The 19,409-nt window shown below is 38.4% G+C and overlaps 1 protein-coding gene and 1 pseudogene across 1 annotated transcript; one reads left to right on the top strand and one right to left on the bottom strand.

Moving 5' to 3' along the window:
• Positions 1-7,312: 7,312 nt before the first annotated feature.
• Positions 7,313-7,900, bottom strand: LOC106007355 (annotated as a pseudogene).
• Positions 7,901-12,324: 4,424 nt separating this feature from the next.
• LOC123389591 (olfactory receptor 51V1-like) lies at positions 12,325-13,266 on the top strand. The gene has a single exon (XM_045071505.1). The coding sequence runs from the start codon at positions 12,325-12,327 to the stop codon at positions 13,264-13,266; it is 942 nt and encodes a 313-aa protein (XP_044927440.1).
• Positions 13,267-19,409: the final 6,143 nt, after the last annotated feature.

The raw sequence follows: 19,409 nt of genomic DNA, 5'->3' as shown, positions 1-19,409 counted from the left end.
ATCAGGCTCATTGCTCAGAAGGAACCTGCTTCCCCCTCTCTCTCTGCCTACTGCTCTGCCTACTTGTGATTTCTCTCTCTGTCAAATAAATAAATAAAATCTTTAAAAAAAATATCCCAAATATCATACTCATTAGGGAGAAGTATTTTATATTTAAACAGAAGGATTTTTCACAGGATATGGTATTATTTTAACTGACCCATGGAGTTTTCACATACATAGACATCATAAACTATTTCACATATATTTCAGACTATACATAAATATTGTGATTGGCACAGTTTTCTAAGCATACCCAAAACGGTATTAAAAAGGGAAAAATGAGGAAAATTCAAATGCTTTGTGTATAAAATCCAATTTATAATTAGCCCAAAAGGAGCAAGAAGGAGAAACTAGAGGCAAAAGCTTACCCGATGAACAAGAAAAGAAGAAATTAAAGTGCCCTCAGAGTCCTAAGAATCTGAATTCCTACCTAAGATTCCAGAGAGGAGTATTACGGATGTTGGAGAAAACTGACTTTCTGAAGCTCTCTTTGACAAGAAGTTGAGCTTAATATAGAGCATGAACTCAGCCATTAATACCTAGCTTGCAAAAATGTTACACAGAGGCTGTTATGGGAGGCAGGGAAGGTTTCACAGAAGGGAATAGGCCTTGGGAATTCTGAGGTCTGCACGACCACTTTGCCATTGGAATGCCCAGGGAAGCTGCCTTCCTGGAAGCTTGCTTAGCCCAAACAGAGGCCCTGTGATCTAAGAGAGGTAGGCATTGTCCCTTAGGCCATGTTTAGCAGGACTCCTAGAACAAGCAGATTAGCAAATCTTTCCCCAAAACAGATCCTCCTAGTTCCAGTAAGACCCCTGGTCAAACATCACTGCCTGAGAAACAGTGATAAGCATTTGTGAGTATCCTGAAGGACCTACAAAAGTTCCAGAGCAAAGAAAAGCCAAGGGTTGTGTCCCTGAGCATTGGTCCCCACACCCCTTGCCTTCTCCTCTCTTTCACAGAAAAGTCTGGAGTCATCCTTCATCTGCCAGTACAGGGGTTGCTGGCCATTCCTGACACCAAGAGCCATCTGCTATTTCTGACCCCAAAGGAAGATTTCTCCCAGCAGAAAGCTCATTTTGAGAGTCAGAAAACAAAGATTTGGGACCTCTAGTAGAGCATAAAAGACCAAAGTGGACAACAAAAACATCTCATTCCAGTTGAGAAAGGAGGAACAGAGACCTGACACTGACCACGTGTGTTAGTTTCCAGAGGAAACATTTGCTAACCTCTGAAACTGCATGGAATGGGAAGTCAAAGAGTATGCAGAGAGGATTTGAAAAATAAAGAAGGAGTTTGGGGCAGTCCTTTTTTTTTTTTTTTTTTTTTTTTATTTCCCTTGGCAAACAGAGAGTATAGCCCACACTGTGGATTATACCCTTTCTCACAGCTGAAAGCCTGAGCAGGTTAAGCCTTAGATGCAAAAGGGCCACTAGCCAATAAAGTGGTAGAATAAGCTTCAACTCAGTCATATTTTGATCAGATCAAGGTAGAAGTCCTATATGGAGTTCATCACAGATCAATGGCTGAATTATTACTGGAGGACAATATAACTTCATCTGGTCTTCATCATTTTCATATACAAAGTCTAACACCCAATAAGAAATTAGTAGGTACAGCAAGAGACAGAAACATGAGTTCAGAAACAAGGGGGAAAACAGAAGAAACAGAGTCATCCACGCGTGTATTTATTGTAAACAGCAGTCAGGGATTTTAAAGTGACAATGCTTAATGGGTTCAAGGAAATAAAAGGATGGATTACAGAGGAATTTATTAATTTTTTAAAATAAAGAGCTGGGGAATTTTGCCAGGAAGATAGAATATACTAAAACTTAAAATAAAGAGAGACAGATAGAATAAACCAGATGGACGTAAAAAGAAAAAAAAAAAAAAAAAGAATAAACCAGATTGATGTTAGAAAATTCTGAAGCACAAGAGCTAAACCTAATAATTCAGGAATGCAGAATTACGGAGGAGAAGCCAGGATTACTGAGCTAAAATAAAGGCTAGTAGAAAATAACAAACCCGAGCTTTTCCAAGAACAGAGAAGGAGAAGGGTTTCACAGTGATATAAAGGTCAATCAACAAGGAAGATCCCTCAACTTTAGATCTCCATGCACTCAATAAAGGAAGTGTTTCACTACCCAGAGCTGAAAAATACAAAATTCAAGGAAATCAGCAGCTCAAACAGGAGACAAAGAGTAATCCACTTTCATAATGGAACATTTGCACACACACTTGTATTAAAGCTGAAAATACAAGCGAAGAAATCGAATGATAGAAATATAAAGTCACCTAAAACTAACAAACTTGACTATGCACACACAGCTATGTGAATATGGATAGAGATAGAGGTATAATAACACTTCAGTCAACAAGTACAAGTGAATGAAAAAGACCACAGACTGGGTCATACATAAAGCATTAATTTTTTTTTTAATTAACTTTAGTGTGGTATGAATAAACTCGAAAATAGTGGTTCAGCATTTCAGCTCAAGCACAGTAGGAGTGATGCGTATTTTCACAATGAAAATGATAATGGTGATTGTTGGGTCAGCAGCCCTGAGATTGCAGGAGGAACAATAAGATGACTGCCAGGCTGTCATTTTCCCCCTACCCAGGACTTCCCCACCAGAAGGACTAGTCGCCTTTAGCAAACCGAAACCTATGCAATAAATAGAATGCAGCCACTTTGAGACTTCCTAACCCCCAACCTCTAACCTTACCAAATATGGTTATGAGGCCCTGCTCTGCCTTGGCCCAATAAAAGCTCATCAACCCCTTCCCACACACAACTTCCCTGACTCTCCTCTCCTGAGTTGTGGAACCTCACCTGAGAGCGCCTTTAATAAACCTTGCCTTGCCCCTATCTCGCCTGGTGTTGTGTGTATCTCGCCTGTAAAACCTTACATTAATGACAATAATGGCTATGATAACCATTCCTGAGTTTTCACCAGTTATCACACCCCATGGTAAGGGCCTTACATAAGTGCTTTCATTTTGTTACACCATGACCACTCCATTTCTAGTTCCCAATGAAACTCCTGTCATTCTTCCTTGTTGATAGCTTAGTAGCTGAATATACAACTATGAGTTGTATTCCAACACATGTAGTTCATAAATGGCAAAATAATGTTTTGAACCAAGCTCATTTCACTCCAGAACTCATGCACGTAACAACTTCCACAATGGTTTTCTCCCTTATCAAACTGAAATCTGCTTTTTGTATCAAATATTCTTGACAAATATTGGAGTAGTTGCCCTCACTTTTGTTGGTCTTGCAAAATACAGCTTTTCTATGAAATATTATCACTGGTATATAATCATTGTAAAGCATACCAAAATGTACTTGCTTTCTATGAAAAAGAAAAATGTACTTTGGAAAACCAACATAGTGAGAATCTTAGCCATCATAATTTCTGACCAGGTTTCTTGGATGAAAGGGTTATTGTTGGTTGAATTAGGAAAATGATTGAACAAAAGTTAAGGATAATGCTGTGCATTTATTTATTTATTTTAAAGATTTTATTTATTTATTTGACAGAGAGAGAGATCACAAGTAGGCAGAGAGAGAAAAGGAAGCAGGCTCCCTGCTGGCAGAGAGCCCAATGCAGGGCTTGGTCCCAGAACCCTGAGATCATGACATGATCTGAAGGCAGAGGCTCAAAGGGTTGAGCCTCCCAGGGGCCCCAAGAATAATGCTGTTTGAATGCAAAAATTCTCACCAAAATACTAGCCAATAGGATCCAGCATATTAAAAGGATTATTCACCACGACAAAGTGGGATTTATTCCAGGGCTATCAGGTTGGTTCAACATCTGCAAATCAATCAATGTGATACATTATATTATTAATAGAAAGAACAAGAACCACATGATACTCTCAACAGATGCTGAAAAAGCATTTGACAAAGTACAGCATCCCTTCCTGGTCAAAACTCTGCGAAGTGTAGGGTTAAGGGTCCATACTTCAATATCATCAAAGGCATCTATGAAAAGCCCACCGCAAATATCATTCTCAATGGAGAAAAACTGAAAGCTTTTTCACTAACGTCAGGAACACAAAAGGGATGTCCTTTATCACCACTGCTATTCAATATAGTACTACAAGATTTAGCCTCAGCAATCAGACAACAAAAAGAAAGTAAAAGCATCCAAATTGGCAAAGAAGAAGTCAAACTATCACTCTTCACAGATGATATGATACTATATGTGGAAAACCCAAAAGACTCCACTCCAAATCTGCTAGAACTTGTACAGGAATTCAGTAAAGTGCCAGGATATAAAATCAATGCACAGATATCAGTTGCATTTCTTTACACTAACAACAAGACAAAAGAAAGAGAAATTAAGGAGTCAATTCCATTTACAATTGCACCCAAAACCATAAAATTCCTAGGAATAAACCTAACCCAAGAGGCAAAGAATCTATACTCAGAAAACTATTAAAGTACTCATGAAAGAAATTGAGGAAAACACAAAGAAATCGAAAAATGTTCCAAGTTCCTGGACTGGAAGAACAAATATTGTGAACATGTTTATGCTACCTAAAGCAATCTACACATGTAATGCAATTCCTATCAAAGTCCCATCCATTTTTTCAAAGAAATGGAACAAATAATCCTACAATTTATATGGAACCAGAAAGACCTCAAATAGCCAGAGGAATATTGAAAAAGAAAGCCAAAGTTGGTGGCATCACAATTCCAGACTTCAAGTTCTATTACAAAGCTGTCATCATCAAGACAGTATGGTACTGGCACAAAAACAGATACATAAATCAATGGAACAGAATAGAGAGCCCAGAAATAGACCCTCAACTCTATGGTCAACTAATCTTCAACAAAGCAGGAAGGAATGTCCATTGGACAAAAGACAGCCTCTTCAACAAATGGTGCTGGGGAAATTGGACAGCCACATGCAGAAAAATGAAACTGGACCATTTTCTTACACCACACATGGAAATAGACTCCAAATGGATGAAGGACCTCAATGTGAGAAAGGAATCCATCGAAATTCTTGAGGAGAACACAGGCAGCAATCTCTTCGACCTCATTCACACCAACTTCTTCCTGGGAACATCTCCAAAGGCAAGGGAAGCAAGGGCAAAAATGAAGTATTGGGATTTCATCAAAATCAAAATCTTTTACACAGCTAAGGAAACAGTTAACAAAATCGAAAGACAACTGACAGAATGGGAGAAGATATTTGCAAATGACATATCAGATAAAGGGCTAGTATCCAAAATCTATAAAGAACTTATCTAAACACCCAAAGAACAAATAATCTAATCAAGAAATGGGCAGAGGACATGAACAGACATTTCTGCAAAGAAGACATCCAGATGGCCAACAGACACAGGAAAAAGTGTTCCACATCACTCGGCATCAGGGAAATACAAATCAAAACCACAATGAGATCCCACCTCACACCAGTCAGAATGGCTAAAATCAACAAGTCAGGAAATGACAGATGCTGGTGAGATGCAGAGAAAGGGGAACCCTCCTACACTATTGGTGGGAATGCAAGCTGGAAAACAGCATGGAGGTTCCTCAAAAAGTTGAAAATAGAGCTACCCTAGGACCCTGAAATTGCACTACTGGGTATTTACCCTAAAGATACAAACGTAGTGATCTGAAGGGGCACATGCACCCGAGTGTTTATAGCAGAAATGTCCACAATAGCCAAACTATGGAAAGAACCTAATGTCCGTCAACAGATGAATGGATAAAGAAGAAGTGGTATATATATATATATATATATATATATATATATATATATATATATATATATACAATGGAATATTATGCAGCCATCAAAAGGAATGAAATCTTGCCATTTGCAACAATGTGGATAGAACTAGAGGGTATTATGCTTAGCGAAATAAATCAATCAGAGAAAGACAACTATCACATGATCTCCCTGATATGAGGAAGTGGAGATGTAACACGGGGGGTTAGGGGGTAGGAAAAGAATAAATGAAACAAGATGGGATCTGGAGGGAGACAAAACATAAGTAACTCTTAATCTCACAAAACAAACTGAGGGTTGCCAGTGGGGAATGGGGCAGGGAGAAGGTGGTGGGGTTATGGACATTGGGGAGGGTATGTGCTATGGTGAGTGCTGTGAAGTGTGTAAACCTGGTGATTCACAGACCTGTGCCCTTGGGGCTAATAATACATTACATGTTAAAAAAAAAAATGCTGTTTAAAATAACTCTAGAACTTACCTTCACATTCCTTAAAAAACAGCAATAAAAACAACAACAACAAACAAATACCAGAGCTTTTCTCAAATTGCTCTTTATATAAATGAAAAAATTAAATGAACCCTGGAGAAGAATAAAAAGATTAGTGTGGCCTTAGTGCCAGATTGGTGGAGCAAATATATTTTTAGGTTAAGAGAAGGAGCAATTTGATTAAACATAAATTGCTTAATAGAGAGGATTTGAGAAAAAGGAGATATTTATAGATCTTTATATCAGACATAGTTCCAACTATATTTAACAAAGATATATTCATGGGATGATTTTTTTTTTAATTTTTCAATTTATTTATTTTCAGAAAAACAGTATTCATTATTTTTTCACCACACCCAGTGCTCCATGCAATCCGTGCCCTCTATAATACCCACCACCTGGTACCCCAACCTCCCACCCCCCCGCCACTTCAAATGCCTCAGCTTGTTTTTCAGAGTCCATAGTCTCTCATGATTCACCTCCCCTTCCAATTTACCCCAACTCCCTTCTCCTCTCTAACACCCCTTGTCCTCCATGATATTTGTTATGCTCAAGGGATGAATTTTTAAGGGAAAAGTAAACAGTAGGAAGATTTTAAAAAAGCTGGAGAAAAAATGTAGTTGGACTTGTATATTATATACAGGAGGTTAATCATAGTGCTCTAAGTATAAAACAATCAGTGTTAAATATTACGTTCTACTACAATCTGCAAAAGGACCTTGAATTTGTCTGTTCTGCTCCAAACAGCATCAGGTGCTAAGGAAGTCATGTATTCTGGCTTTTCTTATAGCCTGCATTTAGTATTTCAGTGTCTTATCTGTTCTTCTATTTCCTCAATTTCTAATAACTGCCTTCTGATATAAGCTCAATATCGTGTGGGATTATTTAAAATAATTATTCATTCATTCATTCAATCATTCATTCTTCATTCATAATGCATGACAATATTCCAAACTGTTAGCTGGATTTTCACAACACATAGGACCAAAAGATTAGCCATGAAATCTGTAAGAGGAAGTATTTCCAACAAATATCAGCCCTGGCTTTTAGAATGAAACATTTTTACTACCTTATCCCAGATGTGTTTTGTTTTCACCCCATACACAAGTGGTTTGAGGAAAGGTGGAACCAGTAGGTAAAGGTTGGATAAGGTAATATTTTTATGTGATGGAATATATGATTCAGACCTGTGGGTGAAAAAGGTAAAAAAAATAAAATAAAATAAAATAAATTAAAAAGCCAGGAGATAGAACTGGAAGAAGACACATATGTGGGGAACACAGGTACTCAATGCCTTCAGATGTGCCTCTTTCTGCGGCAGGTGGAAGACAGTGATAAATATTTGTACATAGGAGAGGCTGATCAAAATGTAGTCCAGGCCACCAACAATAAAGGCTCCAAGGAGACCATAGACTTTGTTGATGGAAACATCTTCTGTGGCAAGCTTCACCAGGGCCATGTGTTTACAGTAAGTGTAGGATATTAACTTGGTTCTGAAAATTTCAGATGACGCTATGAGCAATAGGCATGGGATGACCAGAATGGCAGGCCACAGTGTCACTTCAACTGCAATGTGCATGACTAGTTGTCAGGTGAATATGGTAGCATGTCTCAGAGGATAATATTTTATCAAGAATTTTTTTCATCTATATTCATCAGGATTATTGGTCTGTAGTTTCTTTTCTTATAGTGTCTTTTTTTTTTTAAAAGATTTTTATTTATTTATTTGACAGACAGAGATCATAAGTAGGCAGAGAGGCAGGCAGAGAGAGAGAGAGAGGAGGAAGCAGGCTCCCCGCCAAGCAGAGAGCCCGATGCGGGGCTTGATCCCAGGACCCTGGGATCATGACCTGAGCTGAAGGCAGAGGCTTTAACCCATGAGCCACCCAGGCGCCCTCTTATAGTGTCTTAATCTAGGCTTGATATTAGGGTTATGTTGGCCTTGTAAAATGAGTCTGGAGGTGTTCCTTCCTCTTCAAGCTTTTGAAAGAGTTTGAGAGGGTTGGCATTAATTCTTTTTTAAATATTTAGTAGAGTTCACCATCACATCTGATCCTGGGCTTTTCTGTGTGCAATGATGGATTACTGATTCAACCTCCTTACTCATCATTGGTCTGTTCAAATTTTCTATTTCCTCCTGATTCAATCTTTGTAAGTTTTATGTTTTAGGGAATCTATCCTTTTCTTCTAGGTTATCCAGCTTGTTGGTCTATAATAATCTGTAGAAAACTCTCATGATTTTTTTGTTTCTGTGGTATCAGTAGTAATGTCTCATCTCTCATCTCTGATTTCATTCACGTGAGACTCCTCTCATGTTCTTCATAGTCTAGCTAAAAGTTTGTAAATTCTGTTTATCTTTTACAAAAACAGCTTAGTTTCATTGGTCATTTCTGCATTCTTCACCTCCATTTCAGTTATTTCTGTTATGATCTTTGCTCTTTCTTTTTTTTTTTTTTTCTTTCTTTTTCCCTTTGTCACTCGGGCTTACTTTGTTCTGTTTCTAGTCTCTTGAGGTGATAAGTGAAATTGTTTATTAGAAATATTAGTTTCTTAATGTTGACGTTTATGGCTATAGAATTCCCTCTTAGAACTGATTTTGATTAATTGCATAGGTTTTAACTATAACATGTTTTACTTACTACCAAATATGAAGTCTATTTGAGTCTTATTCCAAAACTTTTAAATATGTAAGGAAGAAACCCTCTCTATTCAGTGTTTAAACTGTACTTTGCTTTGCCCCTGTGGGTCTCTTTTTTCTCACAGGTTATATATTATTTCAAAATTGCCAGAAAACAGAAGAAATGAAGATGAAAGAAGGATGAAAAAAGTTAAGAATGATTTCTGGGTATATTGTTAACAAAACCTTTGTCATTTTTTTCCTGAGAAAAAGATAACTTTTCTTCCCTTAATTTTTCTGAATTGTATTTGGACAGTATTTTGGTTCTACATGGGAGCTCAGTTCTAATATCTTCAACATCTTTCCTATATTTCTGAAATGAGTGTGGGGACATGAGTCTTGTGTAGTTAATATGAATCACAGTTTCTGCATTGCTAATATTGTTAGTATAAGCAAACAATGTGATTTGTGGCACATATTCCTGTGGATTTCATTTACCTTTTAAATCTTGGTTTCTGGAAATTAAAAAAAGGTTTTACTTAAATGAATCCAGTATGTTTAAGTATTTATACCAGAGGGAAGTTCAAATATTTATTCCACAACATTAAAGGAAATCAAAGTCTCTCCATAATGAGTTTCTGTAGTATAGTGTTCTTAGAGTTTTTTTTAACCCATTGAAAATGATCAGGATGGGGCACCTGGGTGGCTCAGTGGGGTAAAGCCTCTGCCTTATGCTCAGGTCGTGATCCCAGGGTCCTGGGATCCAGCCCCACATTGGGCTCTCTGCTCAGCAGGGGCCCTGCCTCTCTTCTCTCTGTGCCTGCCTCTCTGCCTACTTGAGATTTCTGTCTGTCAAATTAATAAATAAACTTAAAAAAAGAAAAAGAAAAAAAATGATCATGTTGGATGACTTGAACGTTTTCAACAATGACTATTTTGAAGTTGTTTTCTAAGGCAGAAAGATTATGCAGTTAGGTCCAAAGACTCACATTTAAGTAATTAGAACAATATTAAATGCCATAGCTATGAGATCTTCAGAAAGTTTCCAGTACATATCTCTAACCACGTGTCATACCATAGCAGTCCAAGATGAGCCACTTATGTAGTTTTAAATATTCTAAGTAAAACTGAGTGGGTAAAACCCAAGTTAAGTTTTATTCAGCCTACTATATCTAATTATTATGTCAATATGTAGTCAATATAAATATTTTTGAAGAGACATTTTAAACCATTCTTTCCCAACTAAGTCTTTCATCTAGTCTGTAATTTGTACTTACATAACATCTCAATTTGGCTTGCCACATTCCAAGTACAAAATAGGCTCTGGTGACTCATGGATAACATATTAAAGAATGTCATTCTTTTTTTTTTTAATTTATTATATTTTTTATTTTAATTTTTTAAAAATTTTATTTTATTTTTTCAGTGTTTCAAGATTCATTGTTTATGCACCACACCCAGTTCTCTATGCAACACATGCCTTCCTTAACACCCACCACCAGGCTCTGACATCCCGTCCCCATCAGTTTGTTTCTCAGAGTCCACAGTCTCTCATGGTTTGTCTCCCCCTCAAATTTTCCCCAACTTACTTCTTCTCTCCTTCATCTAATGTCCTCCATATTATTCCTTATGCTCCACAAGTAAGTGAAACCATATGATAATTGACTCTCTCTGCTTTACTTATTTCACTCAGTGTAATCTCCTCCAGGCACGTCCATGTTGATACAAAAGTTGGGTGTGCATTTTTTCTGATGGAGGCATAATACTCCATTGTACATATGGACTGTATCTTCTTTATCCATATTTAGGTTTTTATTTAATTCCAGTTAGTTAACAGATAGTGTAATATTAGGTTCAGTTTCACCACACAACAATTCGATACATCTATAAAATACCTGGTGCTCTCTAAAAGTGCCCTCCACAATCTCCATCACCTATTTTCCCCCCATTCTCCACCATCTCTCCTCTGGTAATGAGGAGTATATATATCTCTCTCTCTTTCTTTTTTAATTTTAATTTTTTCAGCATAAAAGTATTCCTTGTTTTTGCACCACACCCAGTGCTCCATGCAATCCGTGCCCTCTCTAATACCCACCACCTGGTTCCCCCAACCTCCCACCCCTTGCCCCTTCAAAACCCTCAGATTGTTTTTCAGAGTCCATAGTCTTTCATGATTCATCTCCCCTTCCAATTTCCCCCAACTGCCTTCTCCTCTCTAACTTCCCTTGTCCTCCATGTTATTTCTTATGCTCCACAAATAAGTGAAACTATATGATAATTGACTCTCTCTGCTTGACTTATTTCACTCAGTATAATCTCTTCCAGTCCCATCCATGTTGCTACAAAAGTTGGATATTCATCCTTTCTGATGGAGGCATAATACTCCATAGTGTACATGGACCACATTTGCCTTATCCATTCGTCCATTGAAGGGCATCTTGGTTCTTTCCACAGTTTGGCGACCGTGGCCATTGCTACTATAAACATTGGGGTATGGATTGTAATTGCAAACTGGCACTTGTGAGAATATTCAGAATTTAGTGGAGTGGAGAGTCTGCCCTGCAAACACTGCCTCGGGGTTTGCCTACATTCCCCCAAAGGAACACAACCCTGTAATCACTCACTCTCAGCCCCTCCTGGGGTTCAGGCTTTACTCTAGTGATTCCCAGACCTGCATAAAATTTGCTTCTCCTAGAATGTCTGTGCCATCAGGACAAAAGGAGGAAGAATAAGGTCCATTTTCAAAATTGGTGAGACCATCTCTACTGTGAGTGACGGTTTTTCTTTATTAAAGCAATGAAAACGACATGTGAGAATGGTAAACATGACTGAGAAATGAATTCTCCAAGTGACTGTCTTATGTAACAAGCAGAGGTTAATCTTACAGCCCATGGCAGTGATTTGCAATTTATTTAATTCACCATATTTGAAATGCAAAAACTCAAATGTGTTTTCATTTTCTACTTGGTATACTTAAACTTCATTATTATACCTTCACAAGCCAGAAATCATTTTTTTCTCTGTTATTGGTAGTATAAAACCTTGAAGTAGAAAGTGACAGTGAGGTTGTGCATATGGACATGGCTTCCTCTGATGGGGCCAATGACCTAATGACAAGGAGGTTTCACATGTAGGCATAACGTAGTTTGTTTCAGATCAAATGCAGTTTTGGTAAATATACAAGAATTAGTCTTATATATAATGAGTTGTTGTGCCAAATCCAGTCATTTCTTCTATGGCTTTTATCTCAACGTTTCTATTAAGGGGTGGAAAACACTTAGGATTCTTAATAGGCTGTTAAATAAATATATAAAAATATATACTATATATATTTATATATGTGTGTGTGTGTGTGCGTGTGTATATATATATAAATATATATATATATATATTTATTTTTTCTGAGAGGTTTCTGTTTTTATAGATTAATGTCTGTTCAAGCTGGTTCCAAAGTCAGTAACTCCACCTTTCTCCTTACGGGATTCCCTGGCCTGGAATGGGAATACCCTTGGCTCTCCATCCCTTTCTCCTGTATCTATACTATGGTACTCTCAGGGAACTGCCTGGTGCTGCACGTGATTCGGACAGAGCCAAGCCTGCATCAGCCCATGTTCTACTTCCTGGCCATGCTGGCCCTCACTGACCTATGCATGGGGCTGTCCACAGTACACACAGTCCTGGGCATCCTGTGGGGGCTCAGCCAGGAAATTTCTCTGGATGCATGCATTGCTCAAGCCTTCTTTGTTCATGGTCTATCATGCATGGAGTCTGGAGTCCTACTGGCTATGGCCTTTGATCGCTTCACTGCAATCTCCAAACCTCTGAGATATACATCCATTCTCACCAATACAAGAATCATCAGCATTGGTGTGGCCATTTTAGGGAGGAGTTTCCTGTTCATCACTGCTCCCATTGTCCGCCTAAAGTTCTTTGATTACTGCCGCCCCCACATCCTCTCCCACTCTTTCTGCCTGCACCAGGACCTACTTCGGCTTGCCTGCTCTGACATCCGCTTCAACAGCTTCTATGCCTTGGCTCTGGTGATCTGCACACTGTTTTTGGATGCAGTGCTCATTCTGGTCTCCTACATCTTGATCCTGCACTCAGTATTGATTATTGCATCCCGGGAGGAGCGATTCAAGTCCTTGCAGACCTGTGTCTCCCACATCTGTGCAGTTCTAGTTTTCTATATCCCAATCATTGGTCTGACTATGGTGCACCGTTTTGGAAAGCACCTCTCTCCTGTGGTCCACGTCCTCATGGGCAACATCTATATCCTTTTCCCACCCTTGATGAACCCCATCATCTACAGTGTCAAAACCCAACAAATACGTATTAGGATCCAGAGATGGTTCACTAAACCAAACTGAGTACTGGAGGTTAATGTGTTCTAAGGAAAGGAAGGGAGTGTTTGCAATAGGAATGACGTATTATAACATGTGGCAGAAATAATACATTTATATGGAATATTTAACAGATTAAAAGCATACTTTAGAAAATAGTCATTTTCTAACTTAGTTTTCACAAAGCTAGAGAAATATGCAGAGGATATGTTACTGATCTCATTCCCAAATTTTAAAATTCAGTATGATGTTAATTACTACAGTGAGTTATATTCCGTAGTGTGTCAATGAGCACTTGCCTGGGTAATTCCCAAGTTTACAGTACCATTCATGCTTCTTGACTTCTAATTCAGAGTATGATTTTATTTTCTCATGTAACTGGTATATTTGTACATTTACTATGTATGAAATGAATAGCCTTTATATATTATCAGTTATTGCAAGTTTTGTCTGTTAAGGTTGTTGAGAGGAAAATTTTACTCTATCCTTCAAGGTTCTCTTAAACTGGTCTAAAAATTAAATTGGCATGAGACAGATTAACAGGAAAAAAACAATATTTAGCCCCATGCACATAGAGGCCCAGTAGTAAACTTCATACCCTAAGAAATGACCAATGCATGAAATGGGTTTTTTTTTCTTTGTTTTGCTTTGCTTTTTGCATCAAGATGTTATTTATTTGAGAGAGAGAAAGAGAGCAGGAGGAGAAGGAGAGAGAATCTGAAGCAGACTCCATGCTGAGCACAGAACCCCAGCAGGGATCCCATGACTGAGAGATCATGACCTGAGCTGATACCAATAATGGAACACTTAACTGACTGAGCCACCCAGGCTCCCCAGTGTGAAGTGTATGTTCATTTTAGACAAAGTATAATTTATCTGTGAGGAATGGATGGGACAAAGAAAACTTATGCTCAGGTGATTCAACTAGTAAGGAATTGTATTTGGACTAGAATCTGGACTGGGGTAATATGATAGTAGTAGTTACAAGCTGTATTTATTTTTATCTTTCTATTTTTTCACAAGGTTTATTTATATAGGCTCTTTGGCCCTACATTCCCTACCTCGGATGATAAGGATGTCTCTTTATCTCTTGATGCAGACAGGGTACCTTTCCCAAGGGAGATGGATCTCCTGCTTTCTGGAGACAAAGAAGAGTCAGTATTCTTGTACTGGCTGTTTCTTAAATTACTTCAATTCATAATAATCCTTATTGTCATATGTTGGGGCTGCCTTCCTAGGGCCACCACAAAGTCACTCACACCTCACCTCTTCTGCCTGTAATTAAGCCAATGTGTCAGGAAAGCCCATTCTGACTCCCTAATAGAATACTGGATGGGTAGGGTAGATTATAGTTGAGTGCAAAAGACTTGGTGAACACTGACAGAATTGACTATCACATCTCTACATATGCTACCATGTGCCCTGAATCTGTATAGTTTACAGTGCTCATGAGAGCTCTCAGTTGATTTCAGTCTTAGTGTCAGCATATGTGAAATTTTAAAGACCATTTCAGTAACCTCTTTATTTTTAAGGGAGGTTGCTAAGGCCCAGAGATAGAAGTAAAACATCGGTAGCTAGGTTGGGGATAGAATTGTGGTTTTGAGAATCCTTTCAATGTATATTTCACTCCTAAGTCTCATCCTCTTCATAGATAAAAATAGGAAATTCAATTTAATCATAAAAAGCAAATGTAGTTTTTTGGGTACTTGCTTTTGAAAAATATTGACCTCCCAAAATAAAAAATAAAACACATAGTAGCAATCTCAAGATGTTTTTATTTCTTTAAATTTTGTCTCCTAATGACAGCTGTGTACTAGCCATGACTGGGCAGCAGAGGTACCAGCAGAGACAAAGTACAGTTAAGCCGTGGAGATGGGAGGAAGCAAATTGTTGCACATGTACCTTCAGGTAATGACGTTCCACCATCAATATCTGAACAAACAGGGAAAACTTCAATTTTGGAAATTATTGTTTGGCTTGTTAAATTTATTTTTTTAAATATTTTATTAGAAAATTAGTGTGACTCTTTTTAGCTTTTATTTATTTATTTGAGTAAGCAAGAGAGAATGTGAGAGTATGAGTTTACAGATTTGTACTTTATTTTAAATAAATTGTTACTAAATTGAAAGTAGCTATTAAGGCATTATATATGTGTATATGGATATATATCTACATATGCATATTTGTGTGCATATGTATATATGTGTGTGTGTGTATATATATATATATGTGTTTGTATATATATATACACACATGTAGTCGATCCTTATTGCTTATAGATTCTGTGTTTGTGAATTCGCCTACTGGTTAAAATGTATTTGAAACCTCATAAGCAATGATTCGGTGCTGTCACCATCAGTGGACATTTAAGTTTTTGCAGAGCACCAAAAACTTTCAGTTTCCTAGCACACCTGTTCCCAGCTGTGGTTGGACAAGGCAAAGCTCTGCCTTCTGGTTTATATCTAATAGGAGTAAATGAGTATCCCTTTCTGTGTCTATTTAACATTCTGTTCCTGTCATTTGTTGGTGGTGGTGGTGACGGGAACCATTGAAGATGGCCCCACGCATGTTGTGGAAGTGCTGTCCAGGCTCATATACACAGGCTGTAGTCCATCTCACAGAGGAAATAAGCGTGTCAGATAAGCTGCCTTTAGATCATAGCTTTGTTGTCCGTGAGTTCAATATTAATGCACCAAAAATGCTGTACATTCAGAAAAAGCATGAGGAGGTTTACGCATCTGTGTATGAGGCTGTGCCTCAAGTGCTAAGGTAGCATCGAGAGTATGTGATGAAACTATGGCAAAGCGGGGAAAGTGGCTAAATTTGTGAATCCATGAGGTAATGACAGATTAAATAAAATGTAGTGGATGGCACCATTGTAGGGTGAAATCCAAAGGAATCTATAGACACACGACCCAGGGCCAGGAAAATGGGAAATGCTGCTCAGCTACTGTCTTACTACAATGAAATGGTGCATGAAATTCATTATTTCTAGGAAATACATATTGAAATGTACCCTTACACAGAAGCATACAGAGAATATGTAAAACTGGTTATAGAAAATGTGATCAGAGGCTCAAAAGCAAAAGCAACGATATGCTGTGTTTCAGAGTTCATTAATGCTGTGTTTTCAGCAACTTAACAGAATAAAACTGCAGCAAATAACACAATAGTCTGTATATGGGGAGGCTGGGTGGCTCAGATGGGTAAGCATCTGCCTTAGGCCCAGGTCATGATCTCAGGGTCCTGGGGTGGAGCCCTGCATTGGGCTCCCTGCTCAGCGGGAAGCCTGTTTGCTCCTTTCTCTGCCTGCCTCTGCCTACTTGTGATCTCTCTCACTGCCAAATAAAATCTTTTAAAAAATAGGTGTGGTATTTATACTTGTACTGTAATTCTATTTTTATTAATGCATAGAACAAAATTACTTAGAGCTATGAAAAGACGTAATTGGCCATAAACATTTATTACATCATGAATGTGTTTCCAAAACTCTTTATTGAGAGAAAAAGTTAACTGAATTATGGTACTTCTATAATATTCATTGTCATGGGCATATTGAAAGTGAAAAATCCCCAAAGCGGTATGTTACAAACTTGCCTATATTATTACAATAGTAGCTAAAAACTGTGCAGAACAACATTTGTGAGATGATCTAGTAGTACTTAAAATAATTCTACATGTATTCAAGTATAAAAAAACCTGGATATCAGAGCACCTGGGTGGGTCATTGGGTTAAGCCTCTGCTTTCAGCTCAGGTCATGATCTCAGGGTCCTGGGATTCAGCCTGGCATCAGGCTCATTGCTCAGACGGAAACTGCTTCCCCCTCTCTCTCTGCCTACTGCTCTGCCTACTTGTGATTTCTCTCTCTGTCAAATAAATAAATAAAATCTTTTTAAAAAAGCCCAAATATCATACTCATTAGGGAGAAGTATTTTATATTTAAACAGAAGGATTTTTCGCAGGATATGGTATTATTTTAACTGACCCATGGAGTTTTCACATACATAGACATCACAGATTATTTCACATATATTTCAGACCATACATAAATTTTGTGATTGGCATAGTTTTCTAAGCATATTCAAAACTGTATTAAAAAGGGAAAAATGAGGAAAATTCAAATGCTTTGTATATAAAATCCAAATTATAATTCAGCCCAAAAGGATCAAGAAGGAGAAACTAGAGGCAAAAGCTTACCCGATGAACAAGTAAAGAAGAAATTAAAGTACCCTCAGAGTCCTTAGAATCTGAATTCCTACCTAAGATTCCAGAGAAGAGTATTTCTGATGTTGGAGAAAACTGACTTTCTTTTTTTTTTTCCCAGAGTTCTAATTTTTTTTCATTTTTTTATTTTCAGCATAACAGTATCATTATTTTTTCACCACACCCAGTGCTCCATGCAATCCGTGTCCTCTATAATACCCACTACCTGGTACCTTGACCTCCCCCCCCCGCCACTTCAAACCCCTCAGATTGTTTTTCAGAGTCCATAGTCTCTCATGATTCACCTCCCCTTCCAATTTATCCCAACCCCCTTCTCTCTAACTCCCCATGTCCTCCATGCTTTTTGTTATGCTCCACAAATAAGTGAAACCATATGATAATTGACTCTCTCTGCTTGACTTATTTCACTCAGCATAATCTCTTCCAGTCCCGTCCATGTTGCTACAAAAGTTGGGTATTCGTCCTTTCTGATGGAGGCATAATACTCCATAGTGTAACTGGACCACATCTTCCTTATCCATTCATCCTTTGAAGGGCATCTTGGTTCTTTCCATAGTTTGGCGACCGTGGCCATTGCTGCTATAAATATTGGGGTACAAATGGCCCTTCTTTTCACTACATCTGTATCTTTGGGGTAAATACACAGGTGTGCAATGGCAGGGTAATAGGGAGGTTCTATTTTTAATTTCTTGAGGAATCTCCACACTGTTCTCCAAAGAGGCCGCACCAACTTGCATTCCCACCAACAGTGTTAGAGGGTTCCCCTTTCTCCACATCCTCTCCAACACATGTTGTTTCCTGTCTTGCTAATTTTGGCCATTCTAACTGGTGTAAGGTGGTATCTCAATGTAGTTTTAATTTGAATCTCCCTGAGGGCTAGTGATGATGAACATTTTTTCATGTGTCTGAAAATGAAAGCCTAAATCTCAACACACACAAACAGACAATCATATCAAAAAATGGGCAGAAGATATGGACAGACACTTCTCCAATAAACACATACAAATGGCTATCAGACACATGAAAACTGACTTTCTGAAGCTCTATTTGCCAAGAAGTTGGGCTTAAAATAGAGCATGAATTCAGCCATTAATACCTAGCTTGCAAAAATGTTACACAGAGGCTGTTATGGGAGGCCCGGAAGGATTCACAGAAGGGAATAGGCCTTGGGAATGCTGAGGTCTGCATGACCACTTTGCCATTGAAATTCCCAGGGAAGCTGCCTTTCTGGAAGCTTGCTTAGCCCAAACAGAGGCCCTGTGATCTAAGAGAGGTAGGCATTGTCCCTTAGGCTATGTTTAGCAGGACTCCTAGAACAAGCAGATTAGCAAATCTTTCCCCAAAACAGATCCTCCTAGTTCCAGTAAGACCCCTGGTCAAACATCACTGCCTGAGAAACAGTGATAAGCATTTGTGAGTATCCTGAAGGACCTACAAAAGTTCCAGAGCAAAGAAAAGCCAAGGGTTGTGTCCCTGAGCATTGGTCCCCACACCCCTTGCCTTCTCCTCTCTTTCACAGAAAAGTCTGGAGTCATCCTTCATCTGCCAGTACAGGGGTTGCTGGCCATTCCTGACACCAAGAGCCATCTGCTATTTCTGACCCCAAAGGAAGATTTCTCCCAGCAGAAAGCTCATTTTGAGAGTCAGAAAACAAAGATTTGGGACCTCTAGTAGAGCATAAAAGACCAAAGTGGACAACAAAAACATCTCATTCCAGTTGAGAAAGGAGGAACAGAGACCTGACACTGACCACGTGTGTTAGTTTCCAGAGGAAACATTTGCTAACCTCTGAAACTGCATGGAATGGGAAGTCAAAGAGTATGCAGAGAGGATTTGAAAAATAAAGAAGGAGTTTGGGGCAGTCCTTTTTTTTTTTTTTTTTTTATTTCCCTTGGCAAACAGAGAGTATAGCCCACACTGTGGATTATACCCTTTCTCACAGCTG

Source organism: Mustela putorius, unplaced genomic scaffold (genome assembly GCF_011764305.1).
Source record: "Mustela putorius furo isolate JIRA1106 unplaced genomic scaffold, ASM1176430v1.1 tig00003987_pilon_pilon_pilon, whole genome shotgun sequence".
NCBI classification, from domain to species: domain Eukaryota; kingdom Metazoa; phylum Chordata; class Mammalia; order Carnivora; family Mustelidae; genus Mustela; species Mustela putorius.
The sequence above is the reverse complement of the archived record's forward strand: the minus strand, read 5'-3'. Positions and strand labels throughout refer to the sequence as shown.

What these genes read in the sequence shown, in the direction of transcription:
- LOC123389591 (XM_045071505.1), top strand. Translation starts at nt 12,325, where the DNA reads ATGTCTGTTCAAGCTGGTTCCAAAGTCAGTAACTCCACCTTTCTCCTT.